The 20,183-nt window shown below is 44.2% G+C and overlaps 1 protein-coding gene across 2 annotated transcripts in view; it reads left to right on the plus strand.

The window, feature by feature from the left end:
- The first annotated feature begins 338 nt into the window (after positions 1 to 338).
- The window catches only part of LOC104311820 (protein ELYS), a 48,079-nt gene continuing 28,234 nt past the window's right edge, over positions 339 to 20,183 (plus strand). For both annotated transcript variants that reach the window (XM_069800549.1, XM_069800550.1), the window contains exons 1-8: positions 339 to 505; positions 6,656 to 6,782; positions 8,036 to 8,289; positions 12,161 to 12,341; positions 13,110 to 13,317; positions 14,663 to 14,779; positions 15,735 to 15,819; positions 18,949 to 19,099. In XM_069800549.1, the coding sequence (XP_069656650.1) occupies positions 6,662 to 6,782; positions 8,036 to 8,289; positions 12,161 to 12,341; positions 13,110 to 13,317; positions 14,663 to 14,779; positions 15,735 to 15,819; positions 18,949 to 19,099 (1,117 nt within the window). In that variant the 5' untranslated portion in view covers positions 339 to 505; positions 6,656 to 6,661. The remainder of the gene's footprint in view (positions 506 to 6,655; positions 6,783 to 8,035; positions 8,290 to 12,160; positions 12,342 to 13,109; positions 13,318 to 14,662; positions 14,780 to 15,734; positions 15,820 to 18,948; positions 19,100 to 20,183) is intronic.

The raw sequence follows: 20,183 nt of genomic DNA on the forward strand, positions 1-20,183 counted from the left end.
CGCCCCCCTTCCGGGCTCCCCGGCGGCTGAGGTGGCCGCTGGGACCCGAGGAAGACTGCTGCCCCCGCCACAACCCGCTGAAGAGACGGGCGCCCTAGTAGGCCAGAAACTACAGTTCCCGGCGTGCCCCGCGCAAAGCCGGCCCGCACCGGAAGGAGCCGGGGCGGGGAGCGGAAGCGGCTGGCGGCACGCTGGGACACGTAGTCCGAGGGCGGCCACGGCCCAGGGCCGTGTCCCGCGAATTTGAAAATTCCCGCGGTGGCCGCGGCAGGTCTCGCGAGAACTCCGCCGCCCCGCCCCCCGCGCGGCGGGTGAGCCAGCGAGGTGGGTGCCGCGCGTGGGGGGAGGGGAGGGGAGCGGCGCGGCACGGAACGGGGCGAGCGCGCGGCAGAGCAGGAACCGAGCGCGGAACGGGGCGCACTCTGTGGCGCAGGAGCCCCGCGTGGCGCGGCCGGGCAGGCGGAGGCCACCGCAGCCGCTGCGGGAGATGCCGCCGCCCTCATCGGCACGTACGGGGGAAAAACGGGCCGGGAGGGGGGCGGGCAGGAGGGAGCGGCGCGAAGAGAAGGCGGCGGCGGAGGCGGCGGTGGCGACCCCGGCCGGCCGGCGGGCGGACGGGCGGGCCGGCCTGCCTGCCTTCCCCCCGCCTACCAGCAGGTACCGGCCGCTCCTGAGGCGGCTAGGCCGGCTCGGCCGCCGCTGGCGCAGCGCGGGCCCGGCGGGGCCCCTGGGCGGGCCCGGCCGCCGTCGGCCGGCCCCTTATGTAAGTGACCCCCGGCCGGCAGCGCCTTGCCCCGCCGCACGTGGCCCGGCCGCGGCGGGGGCGGCCGGCGGCGCGGCCTGGGCAGCGCACATGGGAGGCGGCGGCGGAGGCGGCGTGCGAGGCTCCGCAGCCGGGAGGCGGCCGTCAGAGGCTGGGGGGCGTGGGAGATGGGGCGGCAGCCGCCGGGAGCCTTCTCTTCTGCCCGGCCACCCGCCGCCCGGCCGGCGGGCGCCCCCGCCTCTCGCTCCTTCGGTCACTTTTTCGGAGGGTTTTTCTGTTCTCTCTAGTGATTTTCTTACCCTCTTCCCCCTTTCGGTGTCGTTTTCCAGGAGGAGGCGGGAAATTCGCTCTCTGCGTAGAGCGGCGATTGATCGCGGGAAGAGGGCTGGGTTTAATGGGGAGAGCAGAGCTTTACAGGAATCCCGCGCGTTTTGTGGGGGTCTCCTGATTTTTGCATGAAGCCTGCATCACGCAGCAAAGTTGCTGACTTAAACAAAAGTGCTTGATTTCTTCCTGACTCGAGGTCTGGAGCTTCTGCCAGTAGAAGGAAGCGTGGAGTTAGTCCTTCAGCTCTAGTAATTGCTTGCTGATGGTGCTTGATAAAACTAGGGGAAATTCAGGGGCTGAATTCTGTCGGGAATGCTGAACCCCGTGTAGGGTGTACGGCTGAACGTGGTAGTTCAAGTGCCGCCTTAGGCCCATCGGTCTGGATGATGGCATCAGTCTTGGCTGGCAGCTGTCACAGGTGTTTGGGCACACAGGACAGTACCCTGTTCTGCTGAGGACAGCTCCTCATCCACTTACTGCATCGGCTCGTTTTCCTGCATTGATTTGCCTGGGGTGTGCTTTTTTGAGACGGTGAAATGAACTTAATCGGGCTTCTATTAGTTTTGTGTCTTCTCCCTAGCAAGCTGTTGGATACAGTTTTAGAGAAGTAATGGCGACAAGCCTTTGCTGGTGTGGTATTTTTTCACCTGTGTGGTGGAGAGAATACTTAAATTGGTAGGAGAGAGTCACCAAAAGCCTGGGCCTGTTGCACGTGTTGCCAATGTTTTTGCGGTTCAGCTTGTCAGGTTGCTGTTTGTCCAAGTACGTTTCAGAGCTGGATGCTCAGAAGCCATCTGGACGTGGTGCTGGGCAGGCTGCTCTAGGTGACCCTGCCTGAGCAGGGGCTTGGACCAGATGACCTCCAGTGATTCTGGAAGTTCTCTTCCTCGTGATTCTGTGATTCTAGAACTTGTGCTGGGAGGGGCGAGCACCGGGGCGACGGCACACCGGTGTGGTATGCTGGAAATGTCAGCTGCTGTCTCCCTCTCTTAGGAAGGCTGCGCGCGTGTTCTGTACTGAGACACTTAGCACCTATGTCTGTCTGTCCAGGTACGCCAAGCAATGCAAAAAGAGCGTAAGTTCAGAAGGGACTTTCGGAACTTTTGCTAGCTTAGCCACGTTAGACAGGGGCTGCGACTCTTGAATGAAAGTATGGTCGTGTTAGAGAATAACCATAGGAGGTGGCTGGGTAAACTGGCTGCAGTGTCAAATTCTGAGCTGTGTTGGTTTTGTTTGTGTTTTCATTTGAAAGGAAGTCAAATCTATGGTCTTAGCTGTTGGGGGTTGTTGGGCTAGAGAGCTGAAATTCTTCCTTCTCCTCGCCTTCTGATGTGGGTTTGGGCTTGTGGAGCATCCGCACAAACTCTGCAAGAGAATCTGTAGGCTGCACTTGAGCGAAATAAGCCTGGCTGTGGAGTTCCGATACAGACCGTCTCTGTTATGCTAGTGGCTTTTTAGACTAGAACTTAGGCTTTGGATTAAATGTAGGGTGGTTGCCTAAAGCATCGGGGTGGGGGGGTGTTTCTGCCTAAGTGGGAAAGAAATGACCCGGTGGTACTCACAAAGTCACCTGCTAACTCGCTCACTAAATCCTCTTTCGGCAAGAGTAAAATACGGCAAAGCGCAAATTCACTGAACCCGACTACTAAGGTGCAGAAAGTGTCTTTTCCATCCACTGCTCCTCCAGCGCTTGTGAGCTGCCTCCTGCTTTTCTGGGGAAAATGTCATTGAACCAGTCGTTAACAATAATTCAAAAAATTCTGCCATTGTCATCTTTACCTGTTATTCAACAAAGTGGATGCTGGTTTTCTCAAAAGGACTTAGTTTTTCTTCCATTTCTTCTTCTTTGGCTTCTTCCCACTCTTTGTCCTGTTTCCTTGGAGAATGTGACCTGAATCGTGTCGCACACTGTTGTCCGTTCTCTGATCACCAGGTAGCAGGTCCCTGAAATCGCTTTAGCTTCCACATCTGGCTGAATGAATGACGCCCGTCAGCTGCAGCCTTTCTCAGTGAGACAGTGAGTCTCTACGTGCACGAGGGAGTTAAAAGTTGACTGACTGTGTCTCGGGTGGTGTCCTTTCTAAAAGGAAAGGGCTCTGCAGCTCTCCTTGCAAACCGCGTGTGTAGTTTCACACGTGTATGAGCTAGCATAACGGCTGACTGCCACAAAATGGAGACGGACAAATTCCCTCTCCTTCTTCGCAACGCACTGTCCTGCCTCCTTCCTTGTGCCAACTTTCATGCTTGCTAGTTCTCTCTGCCAGCCGGTTTAACTCTCTAAGCTGGTGGAAAACTATCTACTTTTCTGGGTTCGTTTCCCGTCTGCTTAGGCAGTTAACCTGGCTCGTAAAGTGCTCTAAAAAGTGCTCAAGTCAGTGCCAGGTAAGCCACAGGAATACAGCAGTAGAACAAAGGAGCAGATGGAGAGATGGGAGGCGGCAGCAAGGCCTCTCTTCCGGCGGCAGTGAAGGCAACGTGTTTTGTGAAACCGTATCTTCAGCTGCGACTGAGCGTATTTTTAGCTTTTTCTTCAGTAAGCCTGTAACATTGTTGGCCTTTGATTTTCCTGGACTACCGTCAGTCAGAACTGACATCGCAGAACTCTGACTTGGCTGTATGTGATTCCACTTGAACATGTAATTTCTCTTTTTTTTTTTTTTTTTTCCCTGGGGATTTTTAATCCAGAAATCTGTCATCAGTCTATGACTTGTGGCACGTTCCTTTCTTTGGGAACAGTTCATGGCATTTAGAGGTCATAAGTAGCAAGGGCGAAGAAGAACGGTAATTTTGGCAACTTGTGCACAGACCACTTTGGTGTAGGATACAGCGGGGAGGTTGGATTCTGGCTTCCTCCTGAACATGGAGTAGGCCTGTGGCGTTTTACACTGATCTGTTTCCTACCAGACAGAAGGAGGAATGTGACTGTAGTAGTTGTTTTCAAAGAGAGCAGAAATGCAGTTAGTGTTGGATATCTCTCTTAAAGGAGAGGCTTCACGCCTTTAACTAGTTCTGTCTAACTATTTTCCCACTGTGTGGATTTGCCAGTAATCCTTGGTTTAACTTAGCAGAATGATGCAAGTAAAACATCCTAATAGCCAGGTCACTGTATATACAGTTCAGGCTTTATTGTGGAGTTTATCTTCCTAGTTCCATATTGCCAAGCCAGATGTCTAGGAACAAAATGTTTCAAACGCCCGTTGGCGTGCTGGCGGAAACCTGGGCATGCCTGATGGTCTAGCGTTTTCACGTGCTTTTCTACGCAGTTAATAACTGCAGCGGAATTAAATTTAAAGTTGCATGAATGGTCCGGGCGTTGGAGTGTTACGTATTTGGTGGTTCTTAGCGGTGGTATGGGCCTGATAAGCACATTTGATGTGTACTGTAGGCAGGAGCACACTGTGTCAAGGTGTGAGCTTTCCACCAGAGAAGAATTCTTTCTGATTTGGTGGGGAGTTTGGGGTGGCGAGCGGTTTGTTTTTACGCTCAACTCTCCCCAGTAGAGTATCTTAAAATTTGATGTGCAATTTGGCCACGCAAAGTTCTGTGCTCTTGGCCCGTCCAGGTAGGCAGTGGCAAAGGCAGGGTGACGCAGGGTGACTCTTGTTCTTCCTCTTCTGAAATTTCTTCCCGTGATAATCTTCTCTGGTCATTCCTCCTTTCTTATTCAGCATCACGGTATTGCTGAAGGCACCTATCAAAACAGCTGGACGTTGAAGGCCTTTGAGAGATGCTATTCACCAACCCAATAGATCTGTATTTGTATTTGGTATTATGGGTTACTGATAAAACATATTGATTAAATCATTACAATTAAACTGAGCCGGAAGGCTGGTCAAACTGTGGGGCTTTTTACTCTCTGGAGCCCCTGGATGCAGTGCAAAAGTTCCTCCCGCTGTCACTGTGAAAGGATGACAAGTACCAAAAAGCAAACGCGAGAAAACTACTGCAAATGAGTTGTCCCACTTGGAACTTGACCTGTGCTAGTTGTGAATGCTGGCAGGGCGGTCAGGCTGGCCGGCTGCAGCAGCGTCCTGCAATACTGGCTTTGCCATCGGCAACCTTTTTTTCCGAAGGTTGACTTGCGCTTAGTGCGGGACCCTGGCTTACACTGCCTGTGTTTCACGCGCTCGTTGTTTTCATGCTGGCAGAAGATACTGGAACATGTTCTCAGGTAGAGTGCTTGTGACCTGAAAAATAGTAGATTCCAATGCCCAGGCTTTAGAGCATGACCTTTCTCCACAGAAGTACAATTTGTGTAAATGGTATTATTTATAAGCGTTTCCCTTTAGTAACTTTGTGTTGCTCCCAGAGTCTGGTCTTCAGAACTAGCTGTAACCTCCTGTGCCGTAAGGAAAATAGGTTATTAGTGCACGCTGGAAGAAGCAACCATAAAACTTTGTTTGCGGGAGAACATGTGTGCTACAGTTAATGCAATAGGCTTTGTGTGCCCATTGAAGTGGCTGGCTGTACTGGTTTGTGGCGTAGGGTAAGGGTTCTGTTTGATGCCCGAGTTGGTCAGCATGTGTAACGCCCAGGAATGGCGAGCTACGTAGAATATCTTCCTTCTGAGACTCCATGGAGAAAGCAGTGCTATTTGAAGAGATGCTTGAACCTGTCTTGTCTTCCGGAGGCTTTTTCAATAACCCATAGAACTTGCAAAACGTAGTGAGCTAAAGTAGTTTGTATTTCCACGTGTGTGGAATATCTCTTATTTAGCCTCCTATTCAATCTTGTAAGTCACCTGAGCTTTTAAGTTCCCCCCCCAAAAATCTGTCTTGACATAGTGAAACGTGAACTGTCTGTGGAGCACCGATAGAGGTGTGGAAACTGAAAGGCCTCAAAGTTTTTGTAAAATAGTGCAGAGATGTGATAAGGACTGGCAATAGGAAGGAAAGGACTGGAATAAGGAATATGGGGATTTAAGTGTAGAAAAGAATCCGTGTTTTAAGGTGCTGTGTTATGTTCAGGTGATAAGTGTATGGAAAACTACTTTCCAGCTGATGAGCTATGAAAGTCTGTATCGCTTGTCATGTGGAAACATCAACAGTACATTTTCTGGAAGAGTTTGAGAGTGAAGGTAGTTAAGAATGTAGTATTCCTTAAAGTTCAAAATAAACACGCAGGAAGTGAACGAGACACAAATGATGCCCGAAATCTACTAGAAGACAATTGGTAATAAATAATGAGGTACAAAATCAAGAGCAAGGACAAATGGAAACTCATACCTCTTACTGCAGTGCTAATTGAAATATGCTTTTTCTCACATCACATCTTACTAACCTGTCTGAGTAGACTTGAACTCGGTGTATTGTTTTTTTTTCCTGTAATTGACCTTATCAATACCCCTGTGTCACTTTTTGTTGGTGATCTCATAGGCATTCGAAAAGTAAAGGGATTCTCCTTTTGCTCTGCTGTGAGATCAAAAACTGTCCTGAGTGGCATTTTTTGAAGGAAAAGAGCTACAGGGGCTGTATAGGAGATTACTTGCGGCATACTGATGAAACTTCTGTCAGTCTCAAAAAGCAATGGCTGACATTATTTTTGCATTTTTTTCTTTATTTACAGTGAAGAATGCGAGACCTATCAGCTCAGGTAACGAGCAGTCTGCTGCAGTTTCCAGAGGTGACTACTCAGGCACTTGGGGAAGATGAGATAACCCTAGATTCTCTGCTGAGTGGGAAGTTTTCTGGAGGTGAGCATTCTCCTTTAAATTTGGTCTCGGTCTGAAGTTCTTATTGCCTGGAGGTTACCTGAAGCACAGGGTCACAGTATCGACTGTGTCAGGCTGGTGCTGTTAAGATGCATCAGGTTTCGAGAGAACAGGAAGGAAGTTTTAACTATTACAAATGCTAATAGTAAACCCTTAAAACTAGTATAGTTAAACTTTGAAATTACAGCAACCTTCACCAGTCTTGTGCTATTAAAATAATTTAGTTAAGCATGCTGAGTCAGCGGGCCTTCCTCAATGTCGTGCTCACTCAATTTTTAATTAAATAAAAGGCAGTTTTCAAAAAAGTAATAGTGTTGTTTTGGGCCCTATTTATTTGTACCAGCTCAAGCTCTACGACCATCATAACACCACATGCCGAACTAGTTCTTCTACAACGTTACAGAGGCGCGCCCCTCCCCCCCCCGCTTTTTCTTTTCCTAGTCTGAATACAAACAGCAAAGGAAGAGGATAACACTGTTAAGCGCTGCAGCCATATTTCCGACGTATTTAACAGGGTGCAGATGAGTACCCAGGGAGAGTTGCTGAAAGTGGCTAAGCAGATTAGGTAGTTGACTTCCTAGGTGATCCGCAAGTAGAGCTAGCTGGGTGCCTATCTGGTTGTCTAGGCTCTGTTAGACCAAGTGGAATCCATCTACCTGACTGAAAGTGCAGTAATTGAGTTAATACTTCCTCCGAGTTTGTTCAGTGAAACAAAATGTGTTAAATTCTTTCTGTCGTCAGCCCGTGTAAAAGATTAGATTTACTCATGCAGTGCCCATTTGACGATAATTTCTTGCTGCCGTCCAAATCCCTGCCCCAAGTAGGCGTGTGTCAAGTAAAATTAATAAACTAGAAATGAATTGGTTTAGATTTGTTATCTTTGAAGTGTGCTTTAAGACTCGTATTCCCGTATGTATTTAGACGATTTCTAGCCAAAACAAGCCGAATATGGGATGAAGACTCTAGATCAATATGTTGTCATCTTCATCCCAAACAGTCAAAATCCTTTGGTGCGGGAATGACAAGTAGAAATGCAAAAGAATAAGGTTGTTAATATTGAGAGGTGGTGCTGGAGGATCTCCATGGGTGATTTTGAATAATTGACCACAACTAGGGAAGTCGGTCTTCCCTTTTGGGTACTTTTATTGAAGGAAAGGGGCAGTGGCTGTGATTTTTCAGTTGTTTTCAGTCTTGTATTGGAAATTTGCCTTAGTCAGCTTTCTTTTCTCTTACAGGGAGAAACGGCTTGGCATGGTTGGCGTGTGGTCCTCAACTGGAGGTAGTGAGCTCTGTGACGGGAGAGCGGCTCTCTGCTTACCGTTTCAGTGGAGTAAATGAACAGCCTCCCACCATTCGTGTGGTAAAGGAGTTTTCCTGGCAGAAGAGAACGGGACTGCTGGTTGGGTTGGAAGAAGCAGAGGGAAGTGTTCTCTGTCTGTACGACCTTGGAATATCGAGAGTGGTTAAAGCAGTTGTTCTCCCAGGAAGGGTACGTCCACTTTAATCGGAGGAACGAAGCTTTTGCGTTGTCAGGTGCTGCGTAATCCTGTTTCAGGAGAAGCTTTGGAGCGTCTCTTTGTAGGCGGTATTTTTTCTATCTTGCATTAGTGCAGACTGTCACTTCAGAGTATCCAGTCAAGAGAGCCCTGGTGCAAACTCTTGGGCTTAACGGTACCGTTATCTTTTGAGCTTACTGATCGTAAAAAAAAAAAAAAAAAAAAAAAAAAAAAAGTTTTCTGGGTTCATGGTAGAGCACATAGTTACCTAATTCTCCACTGCCACAAGAAGGCATTGAGAACTATCTTTTATTGGCCAGAGTGAAAAAGAAAGAAAACCCCCGCTGTTCCCAGTGTCTGTAACGTACATTTCCGAAATGCTTGATTTCTATATACGTTAGAAATACTGTCTTTAAAATATCTGAAACTTCCGTAGTTGTGCTGTAAATGACTTAGACACATTCCCCTGAATCTCAGACTAGCAAGCAGGTGGCTTTAGAGCAGAACAGATTTTTATGTTGACTTAGGATAGGAAAGAAGAGCCGTTAGGGAGTTACCTGACGGATTGTTGAAAGATTGACTTTCAACCTGCAGTCCTTGAATCTCTGCTTATTGAATATTGTGTTTGTGTAGATGGGAGAGGCTGGTGGAATGTTGCTCATTTTTTCTGTCTTCTATAAGCCAGGAAGTCCTATGATGTAATGTCCCCTAGTCTCATTATCTTAATGTAAACAAGAATCAGTGCAAGTTAATAGTACATCAAGATTCACTATATTTTTTTTATCAGCTTAGAATCTGCAACAAATAAATACTTATTTATTTCTTGGCTTTCCATAACTTTATTTTGCTTGACTTGCTAGAATACAGGTGGAGTTTTGTTGGTTTGTAATGCTGCAGTGTGATTACTAGTACTAAGCATTTGTATTGTGGTAATTTCTAACGATAGGAGTTGGTTTGGTGGTGCACCGTGTTAGTTTGCCTATCACCTTAAGTCTTAGAGTTTTACATGCAAAGACGAGGTGTGTGCTGACAAAAGCATATGATCAATAAGTAAATTGTGTTTGTGAAAAATGACGTAGCTTTGTTAAATTTTACGTATTAAATCTAAGTATGGTGGGAATAGGAAGAGGAAAGGTTAAGAAGCATCATGTCACACATACTGAATTTGTGTCTGCAGAAGTGATTTGAAATTGAATGTAGTTACCAGTTGTATTAGGGAGTTTTTCTATAGCACAGAAAAATTGTTCAGGAGAAAATACGAATAAGCCTTGGGGAGTAAAGTTGGCTGTTGTGTGATAAAGGTTATGAATTTTGAAATAAAGCCAAAGCTTGCCTGAATTTTTGCTCTTATGCCCCAAATACTCCTGATGACAAGCATGTTTGGTCTGTTGCTTTCATTTTCCTTCCTGTCTTTTTGCTATTAGATTAGGTAGGTCAGCATAGACAGGACACAGGTATTGCTAGTTGGACTGTTAACTTCTAAGTTGTGAGTGGCAATAAGGGTAAAGAAAAACAAGTAGGTAAAACTTGCACTTGGCCACTGTCCATAAGTTTTGAATTTATTCTGCAACTCATACTTCCCAATTCTACATTACATAATATGTGCTTTTAATCTGCCTGAATGTTTCTCTGATTTTCAGACTGACTATTTTTAGGAGTAAAATGCAGATCTATTCCTAACATCACTTTCCACAGTTTTTGTTGTTACTGTTTTAAGGCTTTAATGAGCACCTTATACCCACATGGAAAACAGTCGAGGAATTATCTTCTGTGGACAACTAAGTTTTACAGGTTAATGCTAAATTAGAGTAACTGTGGTTCAAGGTGTCAAGCCACCAGTGTATTAATGCAGGGTGTTTGAAGTGACTGTATGACTGCCTTTTAGTGTAAGAGTAGCTGTGTAGTCAATCAGACAGTGAAGGAATGAGTTAAAAAAACCAAACTCACAAGATTAGAAAGAATTTTGGCATAATTTTTTTTAATTTTTTTTTTGTTTGTTTTGTTTGTGGGAGCATCTCTCATTGCCCTCTGGATAGACATGTGAAATGTAGCAGAAAACTGAAAATGTTAATGGAGTATTATTTGGATTGGAGTCTAGTAGAAGCATATCTGAATTTAAAACATTAATTATATGAAATTGCTTTATAATGGTTGTATGTTTCAGAACTATTGAGCGGTATTTTCACAAATTTTCCTCGTTTGTATGAGGCAGAAGGGTAGCATTCAGATTCAGTGAGCTGAGAAAAGCTTGCTTTGTTCATTCCCAGAATGAGTTGGCAGTAGTCTAGGAGAATAGGAAAAGCCAGTGCATAGTGCCATGGAAAAATACGCTGTTTCAGGGGTTTCTACATGGAAAACTAAAGTGTGAAAACTGGGAAATGTTTTTGGAAGACTGTATGCAAAAATGGAAAAGATTCATTTGGTGCCAATTGTACAACAGAAAAAAATCTTAAAAGAAGTTAGAAGCAACACTTGAACTTTGGCTAATTCTGCAGCAAGATATGTACAGTATTTCTGCTTTCCTCATAACAGTCATCAAGACCTGGAGCAGCAAGAATTTGAATAATCAAAACGCTTTTGATAGTCCTTTGAGTAACAGAGAAGATTGGAATTTTAATTCGATTTATAGAAAACCTGAAACAAAATAAAGCTAAGTTACTGTAGGTGCTTCTAAGATTACAATTATTGTGACCGAGGTGAAGGGTAAATTCTGTAGTAGATTGCCAGGCAGTGTAGTCATAGCAAGTGCTTGATATGGGAGAGGAGAAAACTTTGGAGCTTAGGGGTTTGGTTATTTTTCCCCACCTCTAGGGGTAAAAAAATAAATTAAAAAATGGACTATCTTGTCATGCTCTCTTCTTTGTTTTATTTTCGTGTAAAACTTTGTTGTTGACATAAGGATTCCTGTTTTCATTGTGTTGCATTTTGGAAGGCTAAAGGATAGCCCATGTTCTTTTGTTGTTTAGGTTTAGTGCAGGAGTCTCTATGTGTTTTATCTCTGCTATAGCACTCAGTATTGTCCTGGGATGTCTTGCAGGTGCTGAAAAGCCTGTCTTCACCCACCTTGTAATAAAGTTGCATGCAGGCTGCTTCACACGTTAAAGAGCTGTGTGCACTTCTTCCTTAGCTGGAGTTAGCTTTTTATCTAGCAAGCTGCTGTTCTTTTTGCCGTTGTTTTAGGCTGGCTTTTAACACTTTTGTTAACACTCATAAAAGTGCTGGTGCGCATTTAAAACTTTTTTTGCTTTATGTGGTTGTTATTTTTATTCTAAATGAGGACTACTGTAAATTTTACTAAGTTGGTGTCTCTGTTCAACACTATCTACAAGTGTTGCATTCCCGTGGAAATGGTGTGTCTACCATGCAAGTAGACCGCTGCCTCGTCTGACTGACAGCCATGATTTATCGTAATAACTGTTTGGCAAAGAAGGCATAGACTGTATCACGGTGCTTATGGGCTGTGAGCAGTGGAGAATGAGATTTACTTTTGTCTTCCTTACTCAAGTCCCTTAAATATGATAAAGTTTCTTGCATATAACTGATCTTATGTGGGTTCATAGAGTTCATTATTTCTCAGTAGGAAATGGAAATTAGTAAGATGTAATAATAGAATGCACCATTGAAGTTGAAGTTAATTCAGTTAAATAACTGTAGGAAATCTAGTAAGTGGAAGGCAATAACAGATTTTTGTATAGGTGTGGGGTTTTTTTCTTGATAAAATTGGAAACAATGCTTTGCTTTTAAGTCTTATGGTCCTCTGTATTTACTTTCTTGTTTCTGATGTGTTAATTCCGGCTTCACTTTTGAATGATTTCTGTTTAGCTTGTCAAACAGCTTAAATGCTAGCTTGCAGTTTTCCTGTAGGTAACTGCTATAGAACCCATAACTAATGACGGAGGAGCCAGCGTGAACACTCGGCACCTACATCAGAGTCTGCGATGGCTCTTTGGAGTGGCAGCAGTGGCTACAGATGTTGGTCATCTGCTTCTGGTGGACCTTTGTTTGGATGATTTCTCTTGCAGTCAGAATGAAATAGAAGCATCGGGTAAGCCTGCAGTTTTTAAACTTGAATTTGAGAGTAAGAAAACTTGTGTATAAACAATATGCATCCCACTTGGAAGACACTAGCGTGCAGGCATTTCTGACTGCTGGTTACAGATGGCGGTTTGACTTGGTATAGTCCTGACCTGATTAAAAATGGGAGTGGCTTAATACTCCTCCTAATGTTATAAATGCCCCCCTGCCACCAAGATCCGTATGTCACTATGATGCTTGCCAGTGAGGTGTAGGAATTTTACCACGTGAGTCAGTGCAGCTGCCTGAGAGGAAGTTGTGTCAGAGGCGCCCTATTTCTTGGGAATGTTCTTCTGCTTCTGTGAATTGACTTGGGGCAAATTTTAGGCTTGCTTGTTAAAATGAATCCGACTTGTCAAAAACCGTGCATTTGGATGACTGAAATCTCTAATTTGCATATTCGGATTGCATACGCTGTTTTGGCTATTACAAGAGTGGCTTCAGGAGTTGGTGTCGCTTCAGACAGCTTCATCATGAGGCCCAAACGCTTGATTTACAGAGTCCAGGAAGAATTTGTCTACAAAGGTTACGCTTTTACCTGGTTTTAAAATACGAGTGAGAATACCTGTCCGATCAGAGAGTTCTTCTGTTCTTTGAAAACATACAAAAGAAAGCATTGCATAAATGGGTATTTTGCCTGGGCCGGTAGAATTGGATGAGACGTGTTGTCACGTCAGTGTTCAAAATGCAGCCTAAATGGTCTGACACATTAATTCATGGCATGGTTTTGTGTGTGTAGATCTAGAAGTTGTCACTAGAATTCCTGCTGAAGTTCCACAAAGAAGAGAAGCTGTGACCAGAGAAGGGAGACATCTCTGCTTTCAACTACAAAATCCTTCAGGAACAGCAATATCAACCCTGTGCTACATAAGCAGAAGCAATCAGCTTGTTGTGGGTTTTTCAGATGGCTACCTGTCACTGTGGAATATGAAAACTTTGAAGAGGGAGTAAGTAGGCCTTTACACCTGGCCATGCCCGGAGGTGCAGGGGTCTCAATTGTTTGCTTACGGAAGCATGTTCATGAAAGATAATTTTTTCAGGGACTGAAATTTTGGGTATAGTCTTGGAATGTTTAGAAATCTTCTTCTGAAATAACTATGAAAAGTCATACGTGGATTAAGTGGACCGCCTTCTCCCCAGTGGACTAGGATTGTTTTCCTTCTTGTGCCTGTGGCTCGAGGGATTGTGGAAAGCATGCTTCTTTGGGTTACGTCAAGCAGTTTAGGATGCGATAGAGCTCATTTTTATAAGACGCTTTGTCCGATCAGTAGTGTTCAGTGAAGCCAGGAAATGTGTGTGTTTTGATGAACCAGATTTTAGGAATGATTTTTCAGAACCAGCTACTGCAGTTAGGGCATAGATTGAGAAGCTTACATATGTTAATAATGTGGGTTTGGTGATAATATTCTTTAAAGTGTCCAGGATGAAACTAGTGAGACACGGAAAATCAATAGCTGATCCGTGCCTGAAAAGATATTCTTTCCTACATGTCAGCCTTGTCCAAAATAGGGGACTGACCCATTCTGAGGCAACGTTGCGTGTGAATGAAAATTTGCTTGGAACACTTGGAGACGAGGATAAGGGGCATGTAAATCTAGAAGCAATAGAAAAATTAAGAGACGATTTTATATCTGCCAAAGGGCAATCACACGTGAAGTATGTGACCAAATTCAGATAGGGATTGGCTTAAGCAAACCTGCAGTGACTCACCAGAAACTGTTGGATGCATAAATAGACAGTGGAGGACTAATTGGGTGGCAAGAATAGATTGTGAAGGTACACGTAAGGTTCAGAAGTCTGGAGGAAAAATGCTTTACGTAGCATCCGAGTAAAGAAATGAGCAAGTACTTGTGGTTTGGCACTGTCTTAAATTTGTTCAGAAGATAGGCTGCATTTTAAGTTCAATATTGAAGTCGGCTGGAACAGGAGGAACAATCTTTTGCCTGGCAGCTGAAGTAATCATTTCTGTTCTTCCTCCCTAGGCGGAGGAGGATATAACCCCAGGTTATTGCATTTGATGGACAGTAATTTCCTCAGCTCTTGACTGTTGCATAAAAAGTAGTCGCTTCCCTGACTCACTTGTCTGAGATGGAAGTATGACCTTCTGTACTTTGAGGATAAGCATGGAAGGATAAGCTTTTTTCTCAGAAGATGCTTCTACCCTTCTACAAACAGTTAGGGCCCATCGTAGGCTCACAGGTTTTTATTTTTCTCTCTTTTCCCCTTTTCCTTTTTTTTTTTCATTTTTTCTTTCTTTTTTTTTTTTTTTTTTTTTTCCCCCCAACCACGTAGGCACCACTCTCAGCTTGAAGGAGGAAGGATTCCTGTCTATGCTGTTACTTTTCAGGAGCCTGAGAATGATCCTCGCAATTGTTGCTACTTGTGGGCTGTTCAGTCTACACAAGACAGGTGAATAAAAAGTTACTATAAGCCACTGACTGCATTTAAATTTTTTTGTATCTTTGTTCACATACCGTTGATACATGTATATTTGTTTTGTTTATGTAGCTGTGCAGGAGATTCTCTCAGGTGTGGAAGGTGTTAAGCTTACACTGCAATTTTTACAGGATTTAACAGATGTGAAGAGGGACCTACTAGTGCCTACCTTCTGAAAGAAGGCAAAGCAACAGTGGCTGTATTTTTGTGCTTGCATTCTTAAACGATTTCCTTTGTTTCTTGAGGACTGCTTCACCATTTGTTTGGTACTCGCACCGTGGTATTAAAATACCATTAAAAGTACTTGGGGCTGCAGATCTCGAGCGCTAAACGTGCCAATATGACAGCCGGCTGCCCCTAAAGGAGGGAGGTGACAGTATTGCGGATTACCTTGTGCCAACTTGCGCCGTCTTTGGAGCCTTTGTGAGCCAGGTCAGCTCACCTGGCAGTGGCAGAGACCGATCACTGTTCAGCAGCAAAGTCAATGGTTTCCTGCTGGGCTAATGACCCGAATCAGTACGTGGAAGGGTGCAGTGTGTGTATGCAAGAGAGGGGCTGGAACTTTGATGGGGTGGGAAGGGAAGGGAAAGGGAGAAAGATCTCTCTCTTTCAGCATCAGCAAGCTATTTAATCAGCTCAGCCGTTCACAGAGTGGCAGCCTTTTTAAGTTTGACTTTAAAGCAACAATTTGTAGTCCATACAACATATTAAAGCTTTCAAATTCTATGGTTAGCATTTGCCCCTGAAGCTGTTAGTGGCCAAATGTCCTCCTTTGTGTTGTAGCAGCTGCACGTGACCAGTTATCTGATGGTTTGGGAAGCGGTGTTTTTCTTTTCAGCAAGAAAACATCAGTCTAGATCTAATAAAATGATAACAAGGCCTCTAAAGCAGCTTTGTAATCAAATGTCATAATTTCTACCTTTTTCAGTGAAGGTGACGTCGTGAGTTTACATCTGTTGCAGTTAGCATTTGGTGACAGAAAACGCTTGGCCTCAGGACAAGTCATGTATGAGGTAAGGCGTGCACGTATGTGAAAAGATGAAAATAGTGATTTTGTCTATGTGAGTATCAGTTAAGTTGTCAGGGGTGATTTTTACCATCAAAATTCAGAGGTGACTGAAAACCCAATCTTTTGCTGAGTCTTCTTGGGCATGGCTTTTGTCCATACTTTTTAAAAACAAGCCGTGCAGTTTTATAGTGCAGTGTCCTGTGTTCTGACTAGATGCATCTGCAAAGAACCCGTATAAATTCCATTCGTGAAGAGGAAGCAGCTTTTACAAATAAAATTTTTTTTAATCTTACCACCGAATTCATGGTATCTTAGAAGAAAAGGCAGGGCTTGGAATAGCTTTGTTCAACCAAACTGCAGACTGAAATAAGCTTCTGTCTGTCTCCTTTTCTTGCAGTCATATACCTATATTCTTTTCTGAATCTCTGTTTTCTATTGTTATTTTTCTGTTGAGCTTTGTCAGCTGAACTTCAAGTGAAATGTACCTACAGTGTCTCTTAAGTGTTGATCCTAAAACTTAGTAGCTGCGAAGATAACTCTTTCTACTTCTTGGCTTGGTTGCCTGTGTGATCTACTAAAGCTAGAAAAATACGTAAATACAGTGTTAATGATTCGGTCAAAAGAGCATGCATAAATTTTTAGAACTCACTTCAGAGATGTCGTTTAAAATATACATAAGGTATCATTATATCTCAGATACCTAACAGACAGAAGATGCATCTGTATAATGTTTAATTTTAGTCAGCAGTATGCTTGAAACTTTTCCAAAATCTTTTTGAGGGGAAAGTAATCTTAATTCAGAGCAATTCTTTCCTCCTATTTTGATACTTTCTCTTGCATATTCTGAATAGGTACGGAATGAAATAGGGGTGATTCTTGTATCATGGTACTCTGTTTCTATAGGGACTGTGTGCTTTGGTTTTTTTGAATGCGTTTAAGTTTTGACCTTTTTCCTTATACGAAGGAAAGCTCCTTCCTCTTTTGTGCACATTGCTTTTGAATAGATGTTAGGTGTTTGGAAAAGGCGGTGTTTCTTTAAAATGCATTATCTACCATGGTGACAAAATAGAAATACCTTCAAGTGATTCAGTATGTTCTAAATATGGATGTCATCTCTTTATCTTTGTTGATGTGCGGTTTTTTAATGACATAAATATACAGTGATGTAGAGGAACAGAGCACCCTGATTGGGTGTTTTAATTTTAAAAGGGCTTTCACCACTGGTTCACTGCTGCATCTCTTGTAGTGCTCTAAGCACTTTGGCAGGTTGATAGGAGAAAGACTCTAATCTGTCTCCAGTTTGAACATCTGCTTTGATTTATCCTCTTTTAACAGTTATTTGTAGCCACAGTCTTAGCAGTGGCAAAGACAATACCTTGTACTGTGTGCTGCTTTGGAAGAAAACCCAGTCGTCGATATCCATTCCTTGCGTGGCTACTTTGTTCTGTCTCAACGCTTTAATGTTAAAATGGGGGACCTTTTACTATTTGGCAATGCTTTGTCTTGGCCATCTTATTTTCCTGAAAAAGGTGCGACGAGTGTCAGATTTCACCTCAGAGGGTTGAAATGTTTCAGCAGCTTTGAAAAATGGGTCTACTAAAATTTCCAGTTTTAAAAAAAGCACACAAAGTGAGTAAATAATGCGGTTTGCGTTTGTGACCTGAGAAAGCTGTGGTGTCGTTAGTGTAAGACTTTTAACCCTCTACAGACAGTGCAACCAGTAATACATTCACAGGCTTCTAAGAGGTGTCAGGCACCAGTCTCTGCCGTTGAGATATTTTGCTCCCCTGCTGTTCCTGCGTTCCTGTGATGAGCGTTGTGCAAGGTTGAAACAGGAACCAATCTCACAAGGTAGTTGAAGAGAGAACTAAACAGCTGGACCTCTGGGGGGAAAAGTCAGGTTCTTCAGCTAGCTTCCAGATGAGCCACTCCCACATGTAGCTTCATACCAAGACTTGCTAACACCTACTGCCAAAAAACCCCCCAAACAACTCCCACCCCCCGGAAAAAAACCCAGAAGAAGCATTAGTACAGGATCTGTGTTCTGCAGAGGACACTTGGAGTGTCGGAATACTTCCCTGTAGTCACAGATTGGTCAGTACTACATGACTGTCTGCCTGCGTGACTGGCTGAGTCAAGTTTCTTGTCCGTCTTCCGTGGCAGAAAATTTAAGAGTTGTTCCCAATTGCCAGGCCAAATTGGAGTAAAGGAGGAGGAATCTACTGTTGACCCTTGTTCGTTGAAGAGAGTTCACAGAAGCTTGAAAGAAAGCTTGAAATCTAGTGCATCCAGCCATGGTCATGGAGCGCACCTTTACATTTGTCCTACATGATGCTTGCAGGTGGATAGAGTATACAGCCTCCACGTCCACATCAGAGTCTGACGAGTGCATCTCATTTGAAAACTGTCTTCAGATTTTACGGGTCAACAAAGTCATTATTTAACATCTTCCACGCAGTGGAGTTCCTTAACTTAGATTTGCTTGCCCCAGCGGAGAATTTAAAATACGCTGTTTTGCTTCAGAAGTTGTCTTAGGCAGGAGTCGTTTGATATCTTTTTTCCCTTCCCCTCAGCCCTAACTTTGGGGGGGGACTGGCTCTTCACAGATGAATAAAAGTTGAAATTTCTAGCGGTTAAAATTCGTCTCTAAGAGGTTGATGGAGTTGTAGTACTTTATCTGACGAAAGGGTCTTTTGGCATGGTGGACCTGTTCAGGACATCTTTTATTATAAACTGTGTTTGGTGATTATTCCTTCTGTAATAAAAATGGGATTCTTTGCTTAGGCTTCATGCTAGTGTTTCAAAGAGATGGTTTAGATTTTTCCTATCTACTCTGCACGTCTGTTATTTCCAAAGTTACTTGATAAAGTAGAATGAACTGTGCATACTTCAGAGCAAATTTTAGCTAGGGAAATGCTAAATTCTGAAAATGTGCAAAGCCCGTTACTGTCTGACGCTTCATTCTCTTGCATGTCAGATGTAGTTTCTATTTGCCATCAGAAGTAAGCTCATGGGAAATATACAGTACAATATGCATACTATATTATACATATATACATTCTTTCGTATTTCGCTATAATGTATGTTTTTATCTCAAAATGACCTTTTCTCTCTCCTTTTATTTTTTCCCCAGGGTCTGGAATACTGTGATGAAAGGTACAGTTTAGATCTTACGGGTGGAGTCTTTCCCTTGAGAGGGCAGACCAGCAATACCAAACTACTGAGCTGTCAGACCGTAGAAAAATTTCGCAACCATGTTGACAGAGAGGATAGCGTTAATGAAGGTTTGTTCTAATGTCCCTGTTTGGTTATTCTAAAATAAGTAGTTTTGGAATCTAAGCAATGAATGCTGTTCTGTACCCCAGTCTGTGAGTCTTGAATACCTTTACAGACTAGCTTGTTGGGCTTATTTAAAAAGAAAAAATGGGTGCTTAAGTTATAGGGGACTTCTTTAACGGAAAAAATAAGTTGTATTTTATGCTTGCTGACATGCTATAGCGATGTATGGTGGGGTCACCTGCATGAAGCTTGTCAGTCGTTTTATTCCTCCAGCTGTCGTCTTTGAACAGTAAGATGATGCTCCCCATGGCTTAGGAGTGTTACCTGAATTTTTCTTTCCCTGTTCCAACCTATGTCTGCATCTGCATCTGCATCCAGCTGGTGGCCGGTCACAAGTGGTGTTCCCCAGGGCTCGGTATTGGGGCCAGTTCTGTTTAATATCTCTGTCAATGATCTGGACGAGGGGATTGAGTGCACCCTCAGTAAGTTTGCAGATGACACCAAGTTGGGTGGGAGTGTTGATCTGCTTGAGGGTCTACAGAGGCTCTGTGGAGGGATCTGGCCAGGCTGGCTCAATGGGCCAAGGCCAACTGTATGAGGTTCATCAAGGCTAAGCGCCAGGTCCTGCTCTTGGGTCACAAGAACCCCATGCAACACTACAGGCTTGGGAAAGAGTGGCTGGAAAGCTGCCTGGCTTTGGGCCCCTCGCTACAAGAAAGACATTGAGGTGCTGGAGCGCATCCAAAGAAGGGCAACAGAGCTGGTGAAGGGTCTGGAGAACAAGTCTTACGGGGGTGGCTGAGGGAACTGGGGTTGTTTAGCCTGGAGAAAAGGAGGCTGAGGGGAGACCTTACCGCTCCCCACAAGTACCTGAAAGGAGGCTGTAGCGAGGTGTAGTGTTGGTCTCTTCTCCCAGGTAGCAAGTGGTAGGACGAGAGGAAATGGCCTCAAGTTGCGCCTGGGGAGGTTCAGGTTGGATATTAGGAAAAATTTCTTCACTGACTGTGTTACGAAGCATTGGAACAGGCTGCCCGGGGTTGAGTCGCCATCCCTGGAGGTATTTAAAAGACAGGGAGACGTGGCGCTTAG

The sequence above is a fragment of the Haliaeetus albicilla genome, chromosome 13, assembly GCF_947461875.1.
Source record: "Haliaeetus albicilla chromosome 13, bHalAlb1.1, whole genome shotgun sequence".
In the NCBI taxonomy this organism is placed as follows: domain Eukaryota; kingdom Metazoa; phylum Chordata; class Aves; order Accipitriformes; family Accipitridae; genus Haliaeetus; species Haliaeetus albicilla.